This window comes from Lepus europaeus, chromosome 20 (genome assembly GCF_033115175.1).
Source record: "Lepus europaeus isolate LE1 chromosome 20, mLepTim1.pri, whole genome shotgun sequence".
NCBI classification, from domain to species: Eukaryota; Metazoa; Chordata; class Mammalia; order Lagomorpha; family Leporidae; genus Lepus; species Lepus europaeus.
The window spans coordinates 66,517,682-66,544,129 of record NC_084846.1 but is presented as its reverse complement, the minus strand read 5'-3'; the positions used below and the strand labels follow the sequence as shown (position 1 = coordinate 66,544,129).

Genomic DNA, 26,448 nt, shown 5'->3' with positions numbered 1-26,448 from the left:
CCAGGGTGGGAGGGATCCGTCAGAGGCATCCTCACAATGCTCCCAGCCAGCAGCACTGTCAGGGTCCTGAGTGAGTGGGGAGTGTGTGAGGTCAGGGTCAGAGGCGTCCTCCCCAGCCGAGAATGCACAAGGAGGGGAATTCAGCTTCATGGTGGGGGGGGGGGAGGCAAAGCATTCCGGAGCAGGCGTACCCGTGTGCAATCACGTCTGGAAGCTCCAGGACCACGGCTGTGACTACGCTGTCTCTGGACATGCTCCCAATGCTGCCTTAGGAGCTCCCTGCAGGGCAGTGCAGCCCACACAGCCAACGCCTGGAGGGTGAGGTCTTTGGCGCCCTCTGGTGGTAGGATGACAGCAGTGTGTTTGACCGTCCTTCAGTTCCAACTAGGCGGGGTCCAGGATTCTGGCTGACAGCCTGCAGAGCACCTGCTGCATGGGGCCTGGAGTGTGTTCCCCAGGTATAGAAAGAGCAAGCCGTGCCCCCAGCCCCACCAGGAAGAGCCTGCACACCTAGAAGTTGGTGTGCTCAGTGAGGCACAGGCAGCGCCAATGCTGTGGATGGATGTGGTTCCCACCTCTGAGTGGCCAAGAGGTGGAACGGCAACCTCAGGACCCAGGCCTGGCTGTCTTAGCATCCCAGCTCTGCCAGGGCCTCCCCAGGGCAGTCTGGGCACATTACCTGCCTCTCAGAACCTTTTTCCTTCCCTGCAAAATGGGTCCAATCACAGTTTCTCCCATGTGGTGGGGATGACAGGGTGAGAAGCATGCAGCACGGCTCACACAAAAGGGAGTGGCCAGTGGATGTCAGCGATCATCCCTTCTAGAACATTCAAACGCCTCTGCAGCACGTTCACGCAACAATGATGTAAGACTGTCTAGGTGGGGTAAAACAGCCCTGTGTAGAGACCACAATGGTTGGGTTTGTGTGAACATGCCAGCCCTTTTCTCAAGTTGAGAAATGCAAGGGGACAGCAGGTGAGTGGAGGCTCCCACACTCAGCTGCGGCTGGGCAGCCAGGGAGCTGTTCCAGGGGCTGGCCTCTGGACTGGGAGCCCATGGGACACGCGGGCAGCTCCTCTTTCTCTCCCAAGCATGTCCAGCTGGCTCACGAGTTTGAGTCCTTGGTGCTCCAGGATCCCCGCTTTGAAATATGCACGAAAGTCACGCTGGGACTCGTCTGTTTTCGGCTAAAGGTACGTTTGCACTCAGGCAGCCTTTTTTGCCTTCTCTGAATGGGCCAGGGGGAGCATCTTCCACCCTCTCCCAGGAGTCTGACAGACAGGCCTGCAGGTCCCACTGCACTGACCCACCAGACTCCACGCCTTCCACAGACTCTGTTCTGTGAGCTAAGGCTGCTTGGCCTCCTCCTCACACTCTCAGACACTACTTGCTTGCAAAGCTTTCTTGTCCCTAAAATTCACCTCATTTTCCCATCCCCAAAGCTCTGCCCCCACTTCTGCCACAGAACTTTCTGGGTGCTGGTCCAGGCTGTCCATGACCCCACACCATTAACATCATCCTCACCATGACCCTAACATCCCCTCAGGAGGGTGAGGCTGATGCTGACCCCAGCAGGTCCCTCGTGGGAGGGTGAGCACACCGGCTGAGTGGTACCTGTGAGAAGGGCGCTGGTCCTTGTAGACTGGGTGTCGCCATTTTTCCCAGGATTCAGAACGGCGTTTGCCAGCAGGCTGGAAGCTATGCAGCACCCAGCCCCTGGCTACCGTCAAATGGATGGAGCTGGAGACACCTGGTGCTCTGACCACTGTTACGCTGGCTTTTGATTGGTCCACAGCCTCCAAATCAGTTGCAGACCTCTTCCTGAGGCCTCCTTTTCAAAGGCAGTGATCTGAGGAGCAGGAGCAGGCTGGGCTGCGCTGCTGTCACAGTGCTGTCCAAGTGCACCACTGTCTCCAGTCTCATGGCTGCCCCTCACCTGAGTCCTGCAGCTTTGAGGTGAGGAGGAGAGCCAGCCATGGAAACATCCAGAAGCAGGAGATCTGCAGTCTGCTCTGACACAGCTCTGAAGAGACCCAGGTCTCCACAGGGCACAGAATGATGGGCTTGGGGGCCGCTGCAGGTGTGCAGAGGGACACAAGGGCGTGGCACACGGCAGTGTGCATGGGGCAGGGCCTTGAGGCACCTGCGTCCTGAGGGCCATGGTGGGGTGGGCCATGGCAGTTCATTCAGCACTGGCACTCGTCTGCCGCCAGCAAGCGTTTCTGTTCTTGTTGGGCTTCTGTATTTCATTTTAACAATTTTATTGAGATTCCATTCACCTCATCACTTAAAGGGTATGTCTCAACGGCCTGTGGCATCCACAGGGCTGTGGAGCCATCTCACTACCCAAGCTCAGGCCTTCACTCCCGCAAAGAAACCACACGCTCAGCAGCGGTCACTCCTCCCCTCTGCCCCCCTCCACAGGCCTGCTTGGGCATTCGTGGGAAACAGCACAACACGTGCCTTTTAGGGTCGGGTCATCTCCCACAGCACCACCTTTGGCATGGCTAAGGCTTTTGTTTTGCTCGCATGCTGTGCAGATGGCACCCAGCTGTGCCGTCCCCTTGTGGGCAGTTTCCAAGCTCGCCTGAAGGAGGTCAGGCACTGCTCCACTGCCGGTGTCTTCCTCCGTGCACCTGCTTTCCACGTCGCGTGTTTCTCTGAGGAAGCACACTGTCAAACGGGGTGCGCGTCTGTCTGCGCCACCTCATCAGACTTCTGGGCCCAGTCCTCTGCAGGCTGAGCATCCAGAGGACCGCACAGCTCTGCATCCACGGGGGAGCAGATGTGGCCGAGGCGGCTCTAGACGCTCTCTCCCTCTGGCCTCGCCCGCCAGTCCTTCCTCGGCCTCAGCTTTCTTGCTGGGTCTGTGTTGGGGGAGGGGGGTCGTTCCTCTTGGACCATCCTATGGCTCCCTGCCTCCACTGCGAAGGCCCTCTCTTGCCCAATCCATTTGAACAGGGCAAGCATTTCTTGCCCTGAACAGTTTAACTTTCCGATCACATGACGCCAGCTGCGTGCTCTTGCGTCCTGGTAGAACTCTATTCCCCTGGCACCATCGCTCCCTGCTTCCTCCTCTCTTGTACAGGAGCAGGCTTGTCCACACCGGGCAGTGTTCTGAATTGCCAGTGGCCCCTTCATGGGGAGTGTGGGCCCGCCGCTGGAGACTCCACGGCTCCCGGAAGCGCCAGGTGTTTGTCTACCGTGGGGGCCCTTGGCACGCTGCCGCCTCCATCTCTGAACACCAGCAGCTCGCTAGAACTCGGAGAGCTGTCCGGCGGGCTGGCGGCAGCGTCTGGCCCGTGGCCGCCCTTCACTGCCGCTGGTGACCTGGTAACGGAGGCGCGCGCCGCGTCCCCCCTCACGCGGCCACGTCCCCTCACGCGGCCGCTTCCACGTCTGCCGCCTGACGTGGCCTCTCTCAACCCCGCAGGGCTCCAACCAGGTGAACGAAGCGCTCCTCCAAAGGATTAACGACGCCAAGAAGATCCACCTGGTGCCCTGCCACCTCCGAGACAAGTTCGTGCTGCGTCTCGCCATCTGCTCGCGCACCACGGAGTCTGCGCATGTGCGGCTGGCCTGGGCGCACATCCGGGAACTGGCGGGCGCCGTGCTGGAAGCTGAGCCGGCTGCGGGTGAGTGACGGCAGCCGCGCGCCTGCCTCACGTGACCGCCTCACGTGACCGCAGTCGCGTGGACGCCCAATGCCCTGGGGAAGAACCACTTCTGTGCTAACGTGAGGGACGCAAACCACGTCTGGAGAAGTGGAAGGGGTGAGACATAACGAGTCATGAGGCTTAGATTTCTACTTCACTTCTGAGATGTGTTTACTTGAAAGGCAGAGTTAGGCACAGAGCGATCTTCTGTCCGCTGGTTCACTCCCTAAGTGGCCCTAACAGGCCTGGGCCAAGCGGAAGGCTTCCTCGGGGTCTCCCACGTGGGTCCGGGGACCCAAGCACGTGGGCCACCTTACCCCGCTTTTCCCAAGCCATTAGCAGGGCACTGGACCCGAGTGGAGCAGGCAGGGCTCCAGCCGGCACCGTATGGGATGCCATTGTCCCAAGTGTCACCTGCTAGGCCACAACAGCAACCCCACTTCTTTTTTTAAATTGAGAGACAGCTCCCGTCTTCTGGTGCACATCCCAAATGCCTGCAACACTTGAGGGGCTGGGGCCAGGAGCTGGGAACTCAACCCAAGTCTCGTCTCCCACATGCAAGACAGCCATCACGGCTGTCTCCCAGGGCCTGCTTTGCTGTGGACCACATTGCAATGCAGAGAACAGAACTGTGGCAGGCCGGCGGGCACTCCCAGTGAAGCGGACTGCTGCCCACGCCTGTGCGAATCTAATGAACAAGCATCACCTGCTGACCCCATCCCCATAGCCCACATGACCCTATGAGACCCAGCTCTGAGAACTCGGTAACCAAGGCCTGTTTCTCTGCAGTCTTAGTTCTCGTGGGGTGAATGTGCCACACACCCAAAATGCAAACAGGGGTGCAGCCTTCTGAAAAACACATGGGATACAGAAGTCAGTCACAAGGAAAGCACCTTGCTCTAATTAGAACAATGAAAACGGCCACACCTTGGCTTTATTCGTGTTTATCTGAGGCCATCATTGCATGCGTGTGTAGTTCCCAGAGAAAGCAGGCGCTGTCCCTGTTTTGCTGTGGGTAGAAAATTAGAGATTCCAGTTGATATGCATAAAAATGTCACTGGAGAAACCAGACTGGCAACAAACCTCCTCTCCTTGTTTCAACTTTTTTACATCACACTGCTGCCTCCTACCATGCAGAAGTAGCCTACCCCTTTTCTATACTCAATTAAGGTGCATGCAAAATTCTGTTTTTGAATGTAGCCATATATTTACCCTATTTCTTTTTCCTGTAGAGACCAAAGGTTGAAGTGTGTCTGAAAACCAGAATGAGAAGAAAAAAATAAACATAATCCCGACTGCATGAACCAGATCCTGTGTGTGGGTCACCTCTTTCCCCAGCTACTCAGAGCTTTGTTATATCTGCTCTGTGTCCCATCCATGAGGAAATATCATTTGCTGTGTGAAGTTAATCCTGGTGGCTACAGCTTCTATTTCACTATTTGTGATTTTGATGTCCTTGAAGCCATTGGTGGTGGCAAGAAAAGCTATTTCCCAGGACAGTGTGCTCACGTGACCCAAGATTATGCCTGTGATCTCTAGATTGCCTTCAGTCCTGTGCCTAAATGCTTAATAAACAGCTACAGCGCAATGAATGACTGGATGTTCTTGTGCTGTGGTGTGTCCAAATGGTTCTTGTGTTGCAGACTTGCCATCTCTAACAGACAGGGGAAGGGAAGGCTCCTGGGATATTTTTAATGGCATTCATTTGTGCACCATTTGTTTGAGTGCCTGGTATCTGTCAGGCAGTATTTTCAATGCATTAACATACACATATTGCTTAGTTTCTAAGGAAATACATCTGGAATCAAGTGACATCCGGATCCAAGCAATGAGACCAGGTTCTCCTGCTGTGATGGGAGTCTGACTTTCTGGGCCTTGGTCACCAAGACTGCCCTATGGTATCATGGCCAATAAACAACTGGAGTGTTCCTGTGAATTCCAGTGAGGATGGGACATTTTCTCCAGTAACATCACTCACTGTATTAGCTCCTTGCCTCTGTAATGCAATCCCCAAGGCAGCCGCTTTACAGGGGAAGAGCTTGATTTTGGCCCAGGGGCTCCACTGGTTCAGCCTCTGGTGAGAGTTCTTGTTGGCAGAGCTGTGAGGTGGTGCAAGGCATCACACAGCAACAAGACAGGATGTGCTTGTCCACATCTGTGTCTACGTGGTCTCTTAGGAAGCCACCAGGATCTCATCATGGGGACTCCACACTAAGGACCCAATCCAGTCACCACCCAAAGGCCCTGTCTTCAAACACCATAACTGGATGACATTTCCAGCCTCTTAGTGCCATTAACCTAAGACCTTGGGGACCAAACACCACCCAACGATAGGAATAGGAGGTTGTGTTTCCTTCCAGTTTATTTAACAAAAACATAACTACGGCATTGTTCTGTGATAGTCTTAAATTTTCATTTAATTCTTACTTTGCAGAGACTACTGCTGGCAAGGGAGCTAGGTGGTACTGTGACGGCCCCTGGTATCTTCTGAGTAAGCACCTCACCCCTGCTGTTGAAAAAGAACCAGCTTGATCTGAATGCAAATAGCAGTTGATAGAAGGGATGGAACTTGTGATCCTATTGCTCCTCATCCATACAACCCCGCAAACAGCAACAGTCCCTGAAACCAGAGAATCCTGTTCAGGCTGACACATTCAAACCCCAGAAGCCAAACAAAAGGAGGAGAGGGGCTGTCACCAGGTGGTCCCTTCCTAAGGGCAGAGTCCAAAGGGAATCGAGGGAAGACTCTAAGGGAAGGCAGCTTTGAGTAACTCCACACTGCTGTGGGGATAAGGGTCCCCAAATCATGCCCTGGGCACTGAGGCCCCCAGCTAGACTTAATCTAGCTCCTTGCCTTCCCATGTGTGATAATACAACCAGATGTAGACACAGGGGGACAGAAAAGCAAGATTCACTGAAAGACAGGAAGACAGTACACACGCACACCTGAGTGCAGGCATCCAGAGAGAACTGCCCCACCCAGGCCAGCTCCTCCTCCTGGGGAGGTTCCAGGGCAGGGCCTGAGGAGGATCCGGAGGAGGCAGGGTTTGGGTGAAGCCGCAGGAAGGCATCAGGCCGTCTGGTGCCTGAGTGGAAGTGAGGCTCAGCTGCCTGAGAGGTGTGCTGAGTCTTAACAGGCACAGGTGATGGGATCTGGGCTCCGCACAGGGGTTAGGTGTGGCAGTCCTTAGCTTAGTTCCTCACTGACTTCCCGCCCAACTCATACCAATACCTGTGGCCCGGACTGGGAATCCAGCAGAGGTGGCAGATTAGAAACTGATATTTATCTCAGGGAGCCTATATTTAAGGAAACATATGGAGAATGGCTAAAGGTTTTTACTGCTTTTCTGAATTACATAAATCCCAGATGTAAAACTTTTTTTTTTTTTTTTTTTTTTTGCTTTTGTTACTGTGTTCATTGTCAAAATCTCTTTCCTCAGCACCTCTGTGTTACCTGTCAGGACCTACCCTTGTAATAAATAGAAGGCAAGAAAGTACTGTGAGAAGGTTGTCAATCACGAATAAAATCGAGCTTGTTGGGAACAGAGAATATTACATTTATGTGGGAATAATTAGGACTGCAATTGGGATAAACTATTCAAGCAGCTGAGCATGCGCTTACAAAAGGGTGGCCATATTTAGGATTCAAGTCACAAGGGGGTGGTGGCAGTCACATCACTTGCTCATCAGGAGTTGTGATTGGCACTGACAAGAGTCAGTCTATCTCCTAAGAAGGAATTGAGGGTGGTAATTCAGGGAAGCAGGGGTGTATGAGAGAAACCACCGGAACACCACGTGGAGTGGCACTCACTTGCCTCACCAGAAATAAAACCTGTGTTGTCACAACTTTCCTGATAGAAAGCTCAGAGACATTTAGGGGTCTATTCCTAAAGTACGGAACTCTGTGACCCAAGTTCCAGCCTTGCAGGTGCCTCAACAGCACCTTGCCCCTTCTAGCATTCTGTGTGGACCAAGACTTGCAGCAATTCCGCCACCACTGCCTGCTGCCCAGGTCTGGAGTCCAATGTGAGTTGCCCTAGTGAACACATATTCCCGTATGGAACTTCCTTTCTGTTTTTGGGTCTTAGGATTCCTGCTTAGTTGGGTAGGGGATGCTCCGCCTCACCTACATTCAGGCACAGGGCTTTTACAAATGGTTTACAGTGAGTTGTCCCTCAGCCCAGGCCACAGCACCTGCAGGTGGATGTCTGCAGCCTTGTTTGTGAGTGCAGCTGCTGGTGCGTCGGCGCCTTGACTGCGTGCAGTCTCAACTCTAAGTATCTTTATCTTTTTTTTTGACAGGCAGAGTGGATAGTGAGAGAGAAAGAGACAGAGAGAAAGGTCTTCCTTTTTGCCATTGGTTCACCCTCCAATGGCCGCTGCGGCCGGCGCATCGCGCTGATCTGAAGCCAGGAGCCAGGTGCTTCTCCTGGTCTCCCCTGCGGGTGCAGGGCCCAAGGACTTGGGCCATCCTCCACTGTCTTCCCGGGCCATAGCAGAGAGCTGGCCTGGAAGAGGGGCAACTGGGATAGAATCCGGCGCCCCGACCAGGAGTAGAACCCGGTGTGCCGGCACCGCAAGGCGGAGGATTAGCCTGTTGAGCCACGGTGCCGGCCAACTCTAAGTATCTTTAGCCAATGCTACTCCACTTTGATTTTCTTCCTGACAAAGAACTTGCATAAACAGGGGAAAACTGGATCTCCCATCTTGGAGAAATTTGGGTGGAGGTTCTCAAAGCAGAGATGTGTATTAGGAGGTTGAGGAAAGAGAGAAAAGGAGGAAGGGGAGAGTGGGCTGAATTCCAGGGGACCCACGGGTCCCAAAGTGTCCAAGGTCCAATCCAGACTCCACCCCTCCTAAGGGAGGTGTCTCCAGGTGTCGTGAGGTGAGAGGGAGCCAAGTCCTATGAGAATTTGGATGGGCCACCCAGTGAGAGGACTTGGCCAGTCTGCAAACATCACATTGACTTCAGTTTCAAAGGCTGCTCTGCAGCTCCAAACAGCAAGTGACATTCGGAGAGACAGGGCTGTTTGGTTTGTTTTCATGGGAAGAAAAACTTAAAGACCAGCCTGGGAGCAGGTGCAGTGGGATTTCTTGCAGGGCACTGAAGGTGAACACGGGGGAAATCAAAGACTGGGAAGAGGTAAAGGAAATTCTTCCTCGGGACAGAAACTGAACCGAAAACAAGGCTCCCTTGAAGCTATCTTCTACATCTGAGATTCCAGTATTTCATGAGAACAAGACAGTTTGTCTGTAAGTAGAAAAATCCCCAGCAAGGTGGGTTACCTTTCAGTCCTCAGCTCTGCACCGGGCAGCTCTCAGGGGCAGGGCTGCGAGCTAAGGGTGCCTCAAACATCAACCACTTTACTGCCAGCCATCCCTGGAGGTTTGAGCAGTGGGGCTGGGACCTAAACCCTGGAGAGCCCTGCTCAGTCGCTGCAGCACCCTGGCCCGATGTCGTGAGGACACCTGGGCTCGTTCATTCCCAAGGCTGCTGAATGAAGTCCAGGACCCCAGGGTCTTCAACAACAGAAATGGACACCGTCACGGTTCCAGAGGGCAGAGCCCAGAACAACGGGGTTGGCAGGGACAACTCAGGGAGTCTGGGAACACCATCCTCCTCTGCTGTGCCCTCACAGGGTCCTCGTCCCTCCGGGTTTCCCCTCCCCCCCCTTTAGGGGCCCCCTCACCCAGTGTGGCGTCATCTTAATTCCATCACATCAGCCAGGACCTGCACAGGTGGGGGTGGGGTGGTCAGGACTCCCACATACCTGTCTGGGGGGATACGTGAACAGGGAGCGGACGGATCCGACAGGAAGCACCTGCAAGTGCGCCCCCCGCAGGCAGGGTGGCCCTTGAGGTAAGCGACCACGCAGTCAGCCCTGCCCACCCGGCTCTGCCCCATGTGAGACGTCAGGAATCCCGCAAACCTGTAGTTTGGGACTGAGCTCCTGCACAAGGCCTGACAGACCCACAGTCACCTCACGTGCCACAAGACCACTCTGGGGGGTCCTCAACCGGAACCGCTGTTCTGCGAGCGGTCAGAACGAGCCCCGCGGACCCGGGCCGGTACCAGCAGGCGTCCTCTGAAGAGTGACGGGAGGCAGCCCGAGGCTGACCCATCGGCCGCTCCCTCCTCGCCAGGCGCGCAGCTGGGCCCCTGGCTCCGTGCTACGGATGGGGGGTTTCCGAGTCCAAGCACCAGATCGCTCACTTCGTCTCCCACTCAGCAGCTCTGCCGAGGGGCTCTGCGCACCACGGCGGTCGCCAGGCCTGCCAGCCTCAGCCACCCACCCTCGGCCTTGTCCGCCGGGAGGACCGGACTGGGCTCCGGCGCTTTCGTCCTTGGCACCTGAGCGTCCCCCTCGCTACCGCCCGAACCCGGCTGCACGCTCCGCTCTCTATGGGCACGGAGCCGGCCTCCCGACGGCTCGCGCAGGGGCACGGACCCCTGGGCCAGGCGGGCCCCGCGGCGGGGACACCGCAGACCCCTCCCCGACGGGCGCGTCCCAGGTGCCCCGGAGCCCCTGAGGCCGGCCCCGCCCCGCCCCGCCGCGACGCACGCACGCACGCACGCACGCTCGGCGCAGGCCCGGCGCGTCACAGGGCGCAGGCGCACGCCGGGCCCCGCGCTTTTCGGAAGCGGTCGGAGTTGGCAGGCGGGCGGCTGCAGGTGGGCAGTGGCGGCCGGAGCCGGGCGGGTGCCCGGGTGGCCGGGGCGGGCTCGGCGTCCGTGGGTCAGCCGGGGCGGGGCCGGCTGCGGCCGGCGGGGTCCGGTCTGGCGGCGGTCGTGCCCTCGGCGCCGCTGCCCTGCATCCTCCGTGTGAGGGGCGCTGTGAGGCGGCGACTGGAGCCGGGCGCGGGCGCGGGGCGCGGGCGGGAGGGAGGCGGCTCCGGCGCACCTGAGCCGGGACGTGCGGGGCCCCGCGCGGGTCGAGCGTCGCTCAGCCCACGCCGGAAATGCTCTGAAATCTGAAGGTCTGAGTGTGGCTCGGGGTCGTACGTGGGAAGCGAGACCCCGTGAAACGGTCCCACGCGCGGCACTCTGTAAGATGTTGAGTAAAATCTCCCTGAGGTTGAGGCGCGTGTGAGACGCGCGTGGATTTCGCGCTCGGCTGTACCCCGAAGCTGCGTGGCCCAGGCTTTCGGACAGGGGATGCCGGCGTCGGAGCCGCGGTCGGCTGGACCCGGTGACCTGCGGTAAGAAGGCTGATGCCTCACGGGGGCCTGGCGAGGCAGTGAGCCGAGAACCAGACCCTGTCAGGGGAGTCACGTGCGCACCTGCTACAGGTACAAGCCGATGTTAGGAGGTGTGTCCGGGTCCCTGCTGCCGGCAGGCCATGGAGTGATGTGCACACGGGCGCCGGGTCCTGGTCTCTGAGAAATGGGTGTGCGAGGGGCCCTGGCCCCATTTAACAGCGGTTATCCCAGTGCGTACGTTACTGTAGGTACTGAAAGTGCAAATACAGTAGAAAGCAGTTCTGCTCGCAGAAGCCAGTTGTCTAGTTGGGAAGACACTTACTACATTCTTTTTTTTTTTTTTTTTTTTTTTTGACAGGCAGAGTGGATAGTGAGAGAAAGAGAGACAGAGAGAAAGGTCTTCCTTTGCCGTTGGTTCACCCTCCAATGGCCGCCGTGGCCGGCGCGCTGCTGCGGGCGCACCGCGCTGATCCTAAAGCAGGAGCCAGGTGCTTCTCCTGGTCTCCTGGGGTGCAGGGCCCTGCACTTGGGCCATAGCAGAGAGCTGGCCTAGAAGAGGGGCAACCAGGACTAGAACCCGGTGTGCCAGCTCCGCTAGGCGGAGGATTAGCCTGTTGAGCCACAGCGCTGGCCACTTAGTACATTCTTAATCGGAACGTTTTCAAGTCCAAGATTAAAATGCAGTGCCTGTGTTGCTGCTAACTGTCCATGATTGTTAGGTCTGAGAAAGGCTAAATCGGCTTGATAATGGTTTTAGGACCAGGGCTGTGTTGATCAGTGATGGGCAAGTGGTTTTGGTTATCGGTATCCGTATTTGTTGATAATTGAATTGAAAGGAAGGACTGAGGCTTGGGAGAGGAGTATTGAAAGAGATGGTGAGAGGGAAGGTAGAAAAGGGCTTTCTGGGAACAGTGACGACCCCTGGGCCGCTGGAGAATAGCAGGACTGTGGGTGATGGAGCGCAGTGAAGCCGTGGAGAGGAGAGGGTGAGATAGTGACTCTGAAGGTTTAGGCTAAGTGTTTTTGAAAGAGATTAAAATAAGAGTTGGGGTAATGTTTGTGGAATTCCAAAACCTGGGGCCACTTGCCCCGTGTGCAGCCAGCTGGTCAGAGTCAGAGCAGTGGAGAAGTGGGTATTTATTTGCAAAGATCAGAGCAAGGAGTCAGGAGCTATCTTGCTTAATTCCCAGATTCCCTGAGGAGTTAAGAGTAGGGGATCTGGTAGATTGAAGTTGAGAGTGAGAGGTGTGAGTGCAGCCGGTGTGCAGCTCTCTGGTTGGTCACAGGGCTGATAGCCCTCATTTGATTGGTCAGTGATATATTCTCTGGGGAATTTTGATGATGACACAGTCTGTAGTCTGGGGGCTACCTGCAGATGTAGTTCTTTGTTCAGGGCCTGGGACTCCTGGAAAACCCCTCCAGACAAGACTTTATCTGTAGAGAAGATAAATGACCTCATGAGTTTTGTGATTGGGACTTTGAGGTCATCTGCACAATTTCCTAATTTAGTGACTTGTTTTAGTAAGAGATTGATTTGCCATCGGAGAAGCTGGGCAAGGAAGCTTTAAACTGAGGGAGGCAGTGTCAGGGACTGTGCCGAGTAGGACTTGATAATGTCTGTATCTGCGTCAGCAACAGCGTACTAGGGCTTGATTTCAGCGTAGTGGGAAGGAGGGTGAACTGCTTTTACGAAGGGGCCACTTCTATTCTTAGCTGAAGTTTATAGCTTTAAATACAATCTCAATGGTTCTTAAATTTCCTTGTTTTCTTTGAACAAAGATTGATGAGTGCCAGTCTGCAATATGACAGATCCTTTGCAGGGCATTATGGGAGATACAATGCTATGTTACAGCTGTTAGTGTCTCTTGCACTAAAAGAACTTGCCGATTATGAACCTGTGCTTACAGGTAATTTGAAAGGTGAAGCTTAAAGCATCTGAGTGTTTTGATTCTATTTTATTTTGTACTCCTGGAAAACGGACATTTTCTTACAAATTTGCTTAGAATTGTGTCCATTCTTCACATCCCACAATATGATGCATTTACCCACAGTTTTATTAAAATACAACTTCCTGTGAGGAAACTTATGAAAACAACTTGAGAGAAGAAACCTAGAAAGCAGACTACTTAGCTTGTTTTCATATTTTATTAATTGGAACAGTTTTGTTTGCATGAATTTAGGAAGTTGTAAGAGATTTGGCTCATCCTGTTGCAAGTGCGTGTTTGTGAGTAATCGTTGAAGACGTCTCATGTATCACAGCCCATCTGTGTTCTGTTTAGCTCAGTCTGTGACTTTTGGTGGTGCCATCAAGGAACATTGCATACTTGGTGAAGTGCACAGTGTCTGGAGTGGAACTGCTTGGCTTTGACTTTTGGCACCATTCGTAATTGGCTGTAAGTTCCTAAACTCTTGCCTTCATTTGTGCAACAGCCGTAACAATACTTGTTTTCACATTAATTTCATATTTATCACTTGACTGGATACTCAACAATAGTTCTCCCATTTTACAGATAAGAAAACAAGCTTCAGTTACAGTAAAGAGGCTTGCTTAAACCACTCATCTGCTTTCTTTTAAGAGATCAAAGTGAAGTTCTTGAATTGGTTTGGTTTGTGTAACAGTGGTTCTATTATTCTTTCATATCGCCTCTCTTTTGCTGATTAAGTTTAAATCATTTTTGTGTAAGCCATCTGAATTCAAGCAATTTAATTTATAAAAGTCATTATTAAGTTAATATAACGAAGACTTTATATCAGAATATCTTTGTGTCTTGAATACTTGAAATCTGTGGTTAACTAGATATTTGCTTTATGATCTGTCCTTTTAAATTTATCCTTTGTTTTTAAAAAGATTCATTTATTTATTTGAAAAGCAGAGTTACAGAGAGGCAGAGGCAGAGAGAGAGGTCTTCTATTTTCTGGTTCTATCGCTTCTCGGCCTTTAGCCTAAGATCAAATGTAGTATCTATTTTCTGGTTCACTCCTCAAATGACCGCAACGGCTGGAGGTGGGCCGATCCAAAGCCAGAAGCTTCTTCTGGGTCTCCCACGTGGATGCTAAGGTCCCAAGCACTGGGTCCATCCTCCGCTGCTCTTCCAGGCACATTAGCAGGGAGCTGGATTAGAAGTGTATCAGCCTTGGGGCCGGCGCTGTGGCAGGTTAAAGCAGGTTAAAGCAGGTTAAAGCCCTGGCCTGAGGCACCGGCATCCCATGTTGGTGCCAGTTCTAGTCCCGGCTGCCCCTCTTCCAATCCAGCTCTCTGCTATGGCCTGGGAAAACAGTGGAAGATGGCCCAAGTCCTTGGGCCCCTGTACCCACGTGGGAGACCTGAAGGAAGCTTCCGGCTCCTGGCGCAGCTCCACTCCTTGCAGCCATCTGGGGAGTGAACCAGCGGATGGAAGACCTCTCTCTCTATCTCTGCCTCTCTCTGTAACTCTTTCAAATAAATAAAATAAATCTTAAAAAAAAAAAAAAAAGAAGTGTATCAGCCAGGACTCCAGCTGGTACCCATATGGGATGCTGGCGCTGCAGGCCAGGGCTTTATACCATTGCACCACCTCTAGCCCCTAAATTTATCTTATGTGTTAAAAGTCAAGGGTACTGGCCTTCATATTAGTGGAGATTTTAAAACTATGTTTAAAGTGTTATGTCTTTGTTTTCTTCTTGGTCCTGATTTTTTTCTTGTTTCCCCTTCGTTGTAGAACTATAAAATGCAGACCTCCAGCTCTAGGTCTGTACATCTGAGTGAGTGGCAAAAGAATTATTTTGCAATTACATCTGGCACTTGTACATCTGAACAGAAGGCTGATGCCTACCGCGCACAGATCTTACGCATTCAGTATGCCTGGGCAAACTCTGAGATCTCCCAGGTCTGTGCCACCAGACTGTTCAAAAGGTATGCAGAGAAATATTCTGCAATTATTGATTCTGACAATATTAAAACTGGCTTGAATAATTATGCAGCAAGCATTTTAGCTTTGGCAAGATCTCAACAAACTGACAGTGATAAGTGGCAGTCTGGATTGTCAATAAATAATGTTTTCAAAATGAGCAGTGTACAGAAGATGATGCAAGCTGGCAAAAAATCCAAAGACTGTCTCTTAGAACCTGCAGAAGCCTCAGTAGTAATCCACAAGGAGAACCCTGTCTTAGATCTTCCCAAATTCAGTGTTTCTGGAGGTTCTGGAGAGGGTGACCTGTTACCTAACTCAGTTCACGACATAGACAGGGTACAGGACAGCCCAGAGAGCAGCCTCCTGAGGTGTCCTCCAAGTGGCCAGCCACCCGCCGTGACCAATACCACTGATACCTGTCCCACATTCTCAGCACCATCAGGTGAGTCAGCCACTGCAAAATTCCATACCACACCATTATTTGGAAATGTCAAAAAGGAAAACCACAGCTCTCCGAGAGCCAGTGTAGGACTAGGTGTGTTCTCATCCGATCAGTCTTGTTTTCCCTCTGGCTGTGAGAACCCACGGAAAAGGAAGGCTTTTTATGGTTCTGGCTTCATTGATGCACTTTCCAACCCAATACCAAACAGGACTTTCAGTAGAATGGAAGAAAATGGCCAAAGGGAAGAGAGCAGCCTGCCCACCTTTAAAACTGCCAAAGAACAACTATGGGTAGATCAGCAAAAGAAGTGTCACCAGCCCCAGCGAGTGGCAGGGTCCTCATATGGTGGTGTTAAAAAGTCTCTAGGAGCTAGTCGATCCCGAGGAATATTTGGGAAGTTTGTTCCTCCTGTACCTAAGCAAGATGGGGGAGAACAGAGTGGAGGAATGCAGTATAATAAGCCTTGCGGGGCAGGGCCCACAGAACCCGCACAGCCTGTTGATGAGCGTCTGAAGAATTTGGAGCCAAAGATGATTGAACTTATTATGAATGAGATTCTGGACCATGGTCCTCCAGTGAGTTGGGAAGATATTGCAGGAGTAGAATTTGCCAAGGCCACAATCAAGGAAATAGTTGTGTGGCCCATGCTGAGGCCAGACATCTTCACTGGGCTACGGGGACCCCCTAAAGGGATTCTGCTCTTTGGGCCTCCTGGCACAGGCAAAACTCTGATTGGCAAGTGCATCGCTAGTCAGTCTGGAGCAACATTCTTCAGCATCTCTGCCTCGTCCTTGACTTCTAAATGGGTGGGTGAGGGGGAGAAAATGGTCCGCGCATTGTTTGCTGTTGCAAGGTGTCAGCAGCCAGCTGTGATATTTATTGATGAAATTGATTCCCTGTTATCTCAGCGGGGGGACGGAGAGCATGAGTCTTCTAGAAGGATAAAAACCGAATTTTTGGTCCAGTTAGACGGAGCAACCACATCTTCTGAAGACCGCATTTTAGTGGTGGGAGCCACAAACCGGCCACAAGAGATCGATGAGGCTGCCCGCCGACGGTTAGTGAAGAGGCTCTACATCCCCCTCCCAGAAGCCTCGGCCAGGAGACAGATCATCATTAATCTGATGTCCAGGGAGCAGTGTTGCCTCAGTGAGGGAGAAACGGAGCGGATTGTGCAGCAGTCTGAGGGGTTCTCCGGCGCGGACGTGACCCAGCTCTGCAGAGAAGCTTCCCTGGGCCCCATCCGCAGCTTGCAGGCTGCCGACATCACTACTATCACACCAGACCAAGTTCGACGAATAGCTTATGTTGACTTTGAAAATGCTTTTAAAACTGTGCGGCCTAGTGTGTCTGCGAAAGATTTAGAGACTTACGAAAACTGGAACAGAACTTTTGGTTGTGGAAAGTAAATGAGTCACTTGAAATTAAAAGACAGCATCATTGTATTACATTCATCTTCAGTTTTTAGCACAGGAAATGGAATGTGTTCATTGTATTTTTTAGGATATGTTCTGAATTCTGTACCTCAAACAGGAATAGTGAAACAGCATTGTGTATTGGTAAATAAGTAGATTTAAGATCTCACCGGCTGCTAGAGTGGATATGTCAGTTTTTACCTTGTTCTGCTGATTTGTAACGTTTATGCTTTTCTTCCCTTATCAGGGCTAACGATGAAAACATGTTTCAGAAATAGCCAAGTACAATCTAGAGTCAGAGACATATCTACACAATGAGAGGGGAGTGTTGTAGTTTTTGGGGGGGAATAGTGTTTAACAATATTGCTACTTCACAGCCTATAAAATTGTACTCATTCAAAAGAGTGTTTTCAGATTTTTATAATGGATCATTTTGTTTTATAAAGAATATACGTTCCTTGTAGAAATATTAGAAAATAGAAATAAGCAATAAAAATCACTGCTTTCCTGCTACTTTGGGGGATGTCTGGTTACTGTTTTAGCACAGGTTCTTCCGGATACAGGAGTGGGCCTGTCATGCACTCACTTTTGGAGCCTACACTTTAAAGTGCATTGTTGTTTTCCATGTTTGCATAAATATCTGTGACATCTTCTTACACATTGCCCAAGGTTCCATTGTGTAGATGGGTTTTAATTTATTTACTCTTCTGTTAGAGGACAAGGCATTAGGTCATCTTATTGTAAACAAAGATATGTTAAATACCATTAGTACTAGGCACATTTTTGCAACTTTTGTCCTCTAGAAAAGTAGTACCCGTGTAGACTTTCCATCTGCCCTGAACGAAAGGGATCACATAACTGTTCCATGACAGCACTGAGTACTGGATGGTTCTGGGTCTTGTTGGCATTCTTTTTGAGCTGATTCATTCACAAAACTGAGTCACAGTGTTCTGGTTGCTAACGTAGAGCAGCAGCCAACAGACAGACCCTTGGTCTCATGGAGTCTGCATTCAAGCTCTAACATTTTCTCTGAACAGTGCAAGCTGATGTGGACTTTGAAACGTTTAATGGGTAAATTTTTTTTTTTTGACATGCAGAGTGGACAGTGAGAGAGAAAGAGACAGAGAGAAAGGTCTTCCTTTGCCATTGGTTCACCCTCCAATGGCCACCGCGGCCACGCATCACGCTGGTCCAAAGCCAGGAGCCAGGTGCTTCTCCTGGTCTCCCATGCGGGTGTGGGGCCCAAGGACTTGGGCCATCCTCCACTGCACTCCCGTGCCACAGCAGAGAGCTGGCCTGGAAGAGGGGCAACCGGGGCAGAATCCGGTGCCCCGACCAGGACTAGAACCTGGGGTGCCGGTGCCGCAGGCGGAGGATTAGCCTATTGAGCCGCGGTGCTGGCCTTAATGGGTAAATTTGTCAGTTTGTACAATTTTTATTCTTTGTATTTTTAATGCTTTTCCTATTGAAATATGTGATTATTGTTTAATAGAATTTGGATTTTAAAGCTATCTTTAGTTGTTTTAACATTATAAAACATCACGGTATTTGTTATTGCCTTTGTGCTTTTCTGTTTCTATAAAAACAACACTAAGCTTAGGTTCCTAGGTGTTGATGCCAAGTAATTCTCTGTAGTTTTTCTTTTCTGCTTGGATCCCATGTAGAGTGCCTGGGTTTGAGTTCTGGGTTTACTTGCGTTTGTAATTTCCTGCCAGTGCACACCCTTGGAGGCAGAGGTGATGCCTCAAGTGCTAGGGTTCCTGCCACCAAAGGCCAGTCCAGCATAGCTTATTCCCTTCAGGGTTGATGTATTAGCTTCTTGTTACTTTAAAATGCCTGAGAGGAGCTGATACAGTTTATAGTTCCGGAGGTTCATAGTCCAAGGTCAGGCAGCCCCATTAGTCCTGTATCCAGTGTAAGCTGGCAATGGCAGAGCGTGTATAGAGGAACAGGGGATGGTCCCACAGTGAGCCAGGAAACACAGGAAGCACTCTTCATCTTCCTTTTATGTGGACTCCCACTAGAGCCATCATGATTCAGCCACAGCCACCTCGGCAGCCTAATAAATCCACTTCTTTCCCAAAGGCCTCACCTTCAGAGACATAAACAGGTCAAGCCTCCCTCAGCCATTAGCACTTACTCATTGTAAGATGTGGGCACTTTCTGTATGAGTTTGGTTAGCCAAGTCCTGTTTAAACCGTAGCACTTAACCCCGAGTCCCTGGGCAGCAGTGTTGTGTAAATCGGCAGCTGATCACGGTGGCCTGGCTCTTGTGTGTCCTGTGACCCAAGAAGTAGAAGGTAACCTCAGGTTGCCCCAGCGGACAGAAGCACAAGGGCTTGTGAAGCAGGGAGAGCTTCCACAATGTCTCGAGTTGTAACGTGTTACCTGCTTCATTTTTCTAAAGTCAGTCTCCCACTAACAGGTACATAGAGGAGTCCATGTGTGAGTGTTGGAGACAGGCCTCTGGGAGCTGACCCTGCCCCTCCCAGCAGTCAGCAGAGACCCAAGTCCTACAACTGCATGGCACTGAATTCTTCCAGCAACCTAAAAAAACAACCCAGGAAGACACAGTGGCCACAAAGGGAAAGGCAGCCACTGTATCAGGTGCTTACGGCTATGTAGCAGGATTACCAGGAACTTGGCGACTTACAGCAACACACTTTAACGATCTGGGCTCAGCCGCAGCCATGCTCCAGGGCTCACGTTTCCAATGAAGGTGTGACCAGTGCTGCCGTCTCTGGCAGATCCAAGCTCACCAGAGATCAGCCGCATTTGGGTTCATACAGGTGGCTGGACCCAAGTGGTTTCCTGCAGTCTGTTGGCTGGAGGTCACTTCTTTCTGTGCCATGTGCTTCCCAATGTGGCTGCTTCCCCAAAGCCAACAAGGGAACATGGATAGTGCCATCGGCAAGACAGTCATGATTGGCCATTGTACCTGGCTGTGCTGCAAGCCAGCTGCCCTTCCCACACCCGGGGATGGTAAGGGGCACAGACGGAGTGAGGATGTGGAGGGTGCCTCACAGTCTGTCCTCAACAGCCACAAGGCTGGAGGAGCGACTGAAGCAGGAGAGACCTTGGATCACAAAATGGCAAATCTTAGAGTGAGGACTGAGCTTGAGAATGGAAGAGGATGGCAACACGTTAGTTAACGGGGGAATAAGATGTGGACCGGCTTGAGAACCCTAAGCAGAAAGATAAAGAGATGGAGATAGGGAGTGATGTGAAAAGTGTGTTTCTGTAAAGTCTTGTCCACATAACAAGAATCCTATGGAGAAGGAGAGGGAGCCAACGGTGTCATGAATGAGAACGGGGTTTCCTGAGCACAACACGTGGGGACTCCATCAGACTTCACTGTGTGCAGAAGGAACTGGAGACGTGAGACTTCTGACCTGAGAGAGAGAAGTGGAGACACCGAGAAAGAGGTACGAAGACTGAATCGGTATCACCAGCGTCAACATCAAATACTAGAAAGTAACAGGGCAGTGCTACAAGTGCCTGGGACAAATGACGTTTAGGTTAAAATTGTAGGTCCAAAATAACAACGTGGACCCCCAAACTTACCACTTAACGCATTCTTTATGAGAAAGAGGAAAAAAGACCTCTCAAGATTGACCCAGCTCAATGAAAAATGAGGGTAGAGAAATTAACAAAGAAAGATGGAGAACATAAACAGCTGTGAGCAAGAGCCGAGGAGCCTCACGGCTAAACCCAGTTCTTGACCATGTGGGATCCAATGAAACTTGAGCAGAGTTCATAAGATAAAAGCAGGACATTGCAAATAGCCCATTGCTAAAGTTCCAGGTGATTTCAGCAAACCGCTTCCTCTGGTGATGCTGGGAGCTGGAAGGAGTTTTTGAGATATATTTTAGTGAAGTCTTGTGATAGGAAACACAGGCTTAGGGGCAGGCCCAGGAGCCCTGAAGCTGAGAGGTGGAGGCACTTGGTGAGGGAGTCCTGTGTGGTAAGGTGGTTCAGCTCTGACCACAGCACAGCAGGGCTGGAATGGAGCCAGCAAGGCCATAGCAAGACACTGCTGCAGCCATGGGCTTTGGGCACTAAACTGTCCAGGGAGTGAGAAACTAAACCACAGGAACACGGTGCCTTTGTAAAGGGATGATGTCCAGAAACTTGAATGTTACTTTCATACAGGATAAAGAAACAGGATTTTAGATTACTGTATTAATAATTATACATTATTATCAATAATATTAACAGAGCATAAGGAGTAGTTGAGTGTAAGTTGCTACAGAACTACGAAGGCTCCAGGCATTTAGAAGATAGGAGTGATCACAGTGCACAAAGTAAATCCAGAGTCGGAACCTCAGCCTCTGGTCTCTTCTGGACCACAGGATGAATTTAGGATGCCAGGAAAGCGACCTCACCGTGCACTTTGTGTTAGAGAGGACACTCCTGTGTTTTCAGGGAATTGCTGCCAGGATCCGGAACCACGCCAATGTGGGGCTGTCACAGATGCCGTCAAGACAGAGCTGTTGCAGAGCCAATAAAACAAGACCCCAAGTCAACTCAGCAGAATCAATACCACCAGCCACGGCCAGGAGTGCTCCCTAAACTGCCACCTTCACCAGGGCATTGTCGGCAACTCTGGGGAATCCGTGTCACCAGCTTTTCATTGTGTGAGTGGGACATAATTTTAAGATTCCTGGTAGCCACATTTTAAAAAGCCAAAAGAACCAGGTGAGGAGGCTGGCGTTGTGGCGTTCAGGTAAAGCTGCCACTTGCGATGCCAGCATCCAATATGGGTTCTGGTTCAAGTCTTGACAGCTCTGCTTCTGATCCAGCTCCCTGCTAATGGCCTGGGAAAAGCAGCAGAGGATGACCCAGTTACTTAGGCTGCTGCGTCCACGAGGGACACGGATGAAGCTCCTGGCTCCTAGCTTTGGCCTAGGCCAGCCCTGGCCATTGCAGCCATTAGGGGAGTGAATCAGTAGGTGGAAGATCTCTGTCTCCCTCTCTTTCTAACTCTGACTTTCAAATAAATAAATAAATAAATCTTTTAAAAAAGAATCCGGTGAAATCAGCATCCCATTATTATTTCCATGTATTAGTATGAAGGCACACCAAGAGTTCATGGAGAGGAATTAAAAGTTTATTTTGGTATGAAATTTTTTAAAGATTTATTTATTTACTTGAAAGAGCTACACAGAGAGAGAAGGAGAGGCAGAGAGAGAGAGAGAGAGAGAGATCTTTCATCTGCTGATATACTCCCCAGATGGCTGCAACAGCCAGAGCTGCACCGATCAGGAGCCAGGAGCTTCTTCTGGGTCTCCCAGGTGGGTGCAGGGGCCCAAGGACTTGGGCCATCTTCTACTGCTTTCCCAGGCCATAGCAGAGAGCTGGACTGGAAGAGGAGCAGACATGTTCTCTTTATAAAATAAAACAGAAATACTGAAAAGGAATAGACAGGAACAGGAAGTGCAAATGATGAGCAGGAGGAGGAAAAAAAAGGAAGGGAATCCAGGAGACTGCACTCAGCTGAATTCAGGAAAACAACTGATGCTGACTGCAGTCGCTGCCCGTGACACCAGCCAGGAACCTTCACACACGGACCTGGGCGGGATTCTCGGCTCCAGGCAGTGTGAGCCTTCGGGTGCAATTCCCTCCCTCCCTCCCTCCCTCCCTTCCTTTCTCTTTCTCTCTCCCTCTCTGCCACTCAGAGTTGAAAATAAATATGACATTTTAGAAATTTCTAGAATACTGGCATACAGTTTGCAGATGTTGGTATTATCCATTGTTCTTTGGGTTTGGTGAGTCTAGCACAGGTGTGTGCTGTTGGGAGACAGCGTGTGTATATCCCATCTTTGTCCAGCAAATATGATTCCCCTTCTAGGCACACACACCACAGAATAAGTACATTGGCATTTTTCTTCGAATATAGAAAAAATAGATAAATATCCAGCAACAGAGAATAATGAAATCCCTTCTGTGGGGTTCCCTGCAGAAGTCTAAGTTCACCTGCGCTGACAGGGAAGGGGTTGTCCAGGGGAAAGTCAGCTGCACACTCACTCGCACAGGACCCTCACTGGGGCACCGGCCTCCGTGTTTGACTCCACACAGCATAGTGATTTCGCTGGATTACTATAATAGACCCCTCTGTAAGTTTTCAAATCTCAGTAGAATAGTATCTCCAAACTACTGATTGTAGATTCATTGCATAAATAGTGTATTTTAAAACTTGGAGCTGTTAATTCAGTTAGAAACAGATAGGCAAGGGATAAGAATTTAAAACCCTGTTATGAATTCCTCTTAGAAAACACCGTGCATGGGGCCGGCGCCGTGGTGCAGTAGGTTAATCCTCCGCCTGCGGCGCCGGCATCCCATATGGGCACCGGTTCTAGTCCTGGCTGCTCCTCTTCCAATCCAGCTCTCTGCTATGGCCTGGGAAAACAGTACAAGATGGTCCAAGTCATTGGGCCCCTGCACCTACATGGGAGACCTGGAAGAAGCTCCTGGCTCCTCGTGCAGCTCCAGCCATTGTGGTCATTTGGGGAGTGAACCATCGGATGGAAGACCTCTCTGTCTCTCTCTCTCACTGTCTGTAACTCTACCTCTCAAATAAATAAATAAATAAAATCTTTAAAAAAAAAAAAGAAAAGAAAACACCATGCATGGCAGGTAGAAAATGGGACTGAAAAGGTGGTGACCAAACAAACCCACACTGGCCATGGCCGTGTTCTACACCTGTGGCCGTTTGTACTCAGAAACAAACCTGAATCAGAATCCATAGCACATTGTTGACCACCCAACTCTAAACCAAGCAAAGCCATCAAAACCACTTTAACAAGTAGCCATGAGCTGAATACACACTTCATCCGCATTTTAAGAAACAATGTTCAGAAGAACCCTCGAGCAAGCATCAGACATGTATTGCATTACATCCATGACTGTGCAAGTGGATAAACCCCACTCTGGCGTTGGCATGCAGACGTGGTAGGGCTCCCACAGCTGGAGGAAACAGCCAGGCGACACACACGTCTCTGACCTGGCGGGACAAGGCATCCCCGAGCGCACGAGAAGCTCCTGAAGGCGCAATTTCACAAAATACAGAAAATTGCTGTAAAACGAGGGCATGGTTGCAATTTAAGGGAAATGATGCAGATAAATCTATTTTAATGGATAAGCTTAGATGCAAAATAAATATCTCCATACTTCATTATTTATTCCCTTCAACCGGCCTAAATCAGAGTGGAAAATGCACACAATGTTCCTGCTGCAATTGTACACAAAGAAATGAAAAATTTGTTTTCCCTGAAGCCCTTTTAGTGCTTTGGACAACTTAATCCTGATGTATAGCTAATTCCCCAGGCTCTTTCGTACTCTCTCTCTCAATTCCACTGCCATCTACCCTGTACCTTTGGGTGTTAGATGTTGCCTAGGCAATCACTTGGCTCACCACTGAATGGATTCACAGTGTTCTTTGGATCAAGGGCATCTCTTCCTGTAGCATACTCAGGAATTTCGCTCAGCAAAGACTAAGTGAGCAAGACAGGGCCAAGAGACCCACCTAGCATCGCTGTTGGGTGCAGGCCCAGCCCAGTGCCCCTGAGCGCTGTGACACCGGGTGCAGTAGTGATGCTCGGTGACTGCACTCAGGAGCAAGGCTGGTCTTGCTTGCAGCCCACACGAACAATTTTAACAGGATAAAAATCAAACTATTACTCAGGAATCCCCTAAGATTCTACCATGTTTAGGAATCACATCATAGATAGCTATTCTCAGGAATGGAGAATTTACTAAGTCGTAGTAGGCACTTTATAATGCTCTACAGAAAATTCTTAAGTGGCAAGCAACATGATAAATGCTGAAACCAGCTTAGGATAAATGAGCTTCTCTAAGATGTTACCGATTTTAAAGAGGAGAAGACGTATTCAATAGGAAAAGATGAGTTTTTCATGAGAGAAAAACTCTGTATTTATGTAGGTGACCCCAGAAATACACTCAGGGGCTGGCGCTGTGGCACAGCTGGTAAAGCCATTGTCTGCAGTGCTGGCATCCTGTATGGGCGCTGGTTCAAGTCCCGGCTATACCACTTCCAATCCCGCTCTCTGCTGTGGCCTAGGAAAGCAGTGGAGGAGACCCAAGTTTTTGGGCCCCTGCATCCGCGTGAGAGACCTGGAAGAAGCTCCTGGCTCCTGGCTTCGGATTGGCACAGCTTTGGCCGTTGTGGCCATCTGGGGAATGAACCAGGGGTGAAAGACCTCTCTCTCTCTCTCTCTCTCTCTCTCTCTCTCTCTCTCTCTCTCCTCTGCCTCTCTGTAACTCTATCTTTCAAATAAAATAAATAAATCTTAAAAACAAAAAGAAATACACACAGGCCCAGGGTCAACAAGTAAAACAAACTATCCCTGAAAAGCACTAGAATTTAGAATTTAATGTTTGTGCCTTCCTTGTCCCTGTGTTTTTCCTGAGGAAAAGATAGATGCAAATGAGAAATAGTTTGAAAATGTCATGTGTATGATTGATATAGATTAAAAGATTTTAAAATTTTCTTCGTTCCACTGTTTTCTGTATTTCTTCTCGGCATTTTTGTACAAGTATTAGTTGAAACTTCTGGATCAGCATGTGGCAGAACAAGGTGCTACGAAGCGCTTTGTAAAGACACCACTGACACTCAGAGAATACACCTGGAGGACCTCTCATCTGAATGCTAGGGTTGGGTGCAGAGGATGCACCTGAGTGATGTCTCGCTGGGGCTGGGGTTAAAGAGATTTTTACAGGTCCTTGTGATCAGCAGCCACAAGAGTCTCCCACATCTACTGATTGGTAGTATCTTGGTTCTAAAGAACGCTTCAGTGCATATCAAGAATCGATTCTAATATATGCTCCTTGAAGAAAGTGTGAAAAGTTCACAATGCATAAGGGAGAAGAAAACACAGGATTCCACAACTCAGAATTTGTTGGTATGTTTCTGTCCAGGCTGTCCTTTATATGAGAGGCAGAGAGAGAGGGAGAGATGGAGAGAGAGGTCTTCCATCTGCAGGTTCACTACCCAAATTGTTGCAATAGTTGAACGACTGTAGCTGAGCTGATCCGAAGCCAGGAACCAGGAGCTTCTTCAGGGTCTCCATGAGTGTGCAGGGGCCCAAGCACTTGGGCCATCTTCCATGCTTTTCCAGGCCATAGCAGAGAACTGGGGTTTGCAAGAGGAGCAGCTGGGACATGAACTGGTGCCCACATGGGATGCTGGTGCGGCATGCAGAGGCTTAGGCATTGGCCCCAGGGCTGTTCTTTTTTTGTAAATGTACAAACAGTATTTTTTATTTTTAGTAGCTAGAATTACAGTGGAGATACAATTGCCATTAAAATTTTATGTACCGTAAACTAAGATTATATCCCCAAAACTCTATAGGGCTGCATAGTAATCCTGTGCATCTGAAGCTTTCACATCTCTGGATTCAACCAACCACAGATAAAAAACATCAGGGGAAAATTCAATCTGTACTAATCACGTACAGACGTTTCCCTTGTGGTTATTGTCTAAACAGTGAAACAATTACGTAGCATTTACATCGCATTAGGCGTGAGTAATCTAGAGCTGACTGAAAGCATGTGGGAGGGTGTGCATGGGTTATGTGGGGATCTGTGGGGCTCCTGGAACCATCCAAGTCCCGTGGATACCAGGGGGTAAAGGTACTCTGTTGAATGGGCAGTCCATGCTGTACTCGGCTTAACTCCCTATTGTCTGACTGCTGTCGGGAGAAGACTGTCAGGGATTGAGGAAATTCTTGTAAAAGCAGCACAGAACTTTATGGGCTGAAGAGAAGTAGGAGGCTGGTAACCCCAGCGAGGTGCCCAGCACCTCACTTACCACGGCGTCTGCAGTG

The 26,448-nt window shown here is 50.4% G+C and overlaps 2 protein-coding genes across 6 annotated transcripts in view; both read left to right on the top strand.

Annotated features, from left to right (window-relative positions):
- Nucleotides 1-4,978, top strand: part of DDC (dopa decarboxylase) — a 45,204-nt gene extending 40,226 nt beyond the window's left edge. For both annotated transcript variants that reach the window (XM_062179105.1, XM_062179106.1), the window contains exons 13-15: nucleotides 1,092-1,193; nucleotides 3,434-3,635; nucleotides 4,889-4,978. In XM_062179105.1, the coding sequence (XP_062035089.1) occupies nucleotides 1,092-1,193; nucleotides 3,434-3,635; nucleotides 4,889-4,902 (318 nt within the window). In that variant the 3' untranslated portion in view covers nucleotides 4,903-4,978. The remainder of the gene's footprint in view (nucleotides 1-1,091; nucleotides 1,194-3,433; nucleotides 3,636-4,888) is intronic.
- A 5,277-nt stretch (nucleotides 4,979-10,255) lies between these two features.
- FIGNL1 (fidgetin like 1) lies at nucleotides 10,256-18,012 on the top strand. 4 transcript variants are annotated; one of them, XM_062179129.1, is made up of 3 exons: nucleotides 10,256-10,329; nucleotides 13,136-13,249; nucleotides 14,555-18,012. In XM_062179129.1, the coding sequence occupies exon 3, from the start codon at nucleotides 14,564-14,566 to the stop codon at nucleotides 16,595-16,597; it is 2,034 nt and encodes a 677-aa protein (XP_062035113.1). In that variant the 5' UTR covers nucleotides 10,256-10,329; nucleotides 13,136-13,249; nucleotides 14,555-14,563; the 3' UTR covers nucleotides 16,598-18,012. The 4 variants fall into 4 exon arrangements, with proteins under 4 accessions (XP_062035113.1, XP_062035115.1, XP_062035114.1 ...); XM_062179130.1 differs by having other exon boundaries at nucleotides 10,297-10,329; nucleotides 13,141-13,249; XM_062179128.1 differs by lacking the exon at nucleotides 10,256-10,329 and adding an exon at nucleotides 10,634-10,856.
- The last annotated feature ends 8,436 nt before the right edge of the window (nucleotides 18,013-26,448 follow it).

Excerpts from the sequence above, each read along its gene's own strand:
- FIGNL1 (XM_062179129.1), top strand. The coding sequence starts at position 14,564 with ATGCAGACCTCCAGCTCTAGGTCTGTACATCTGAGTGAGTGGCAAAAG.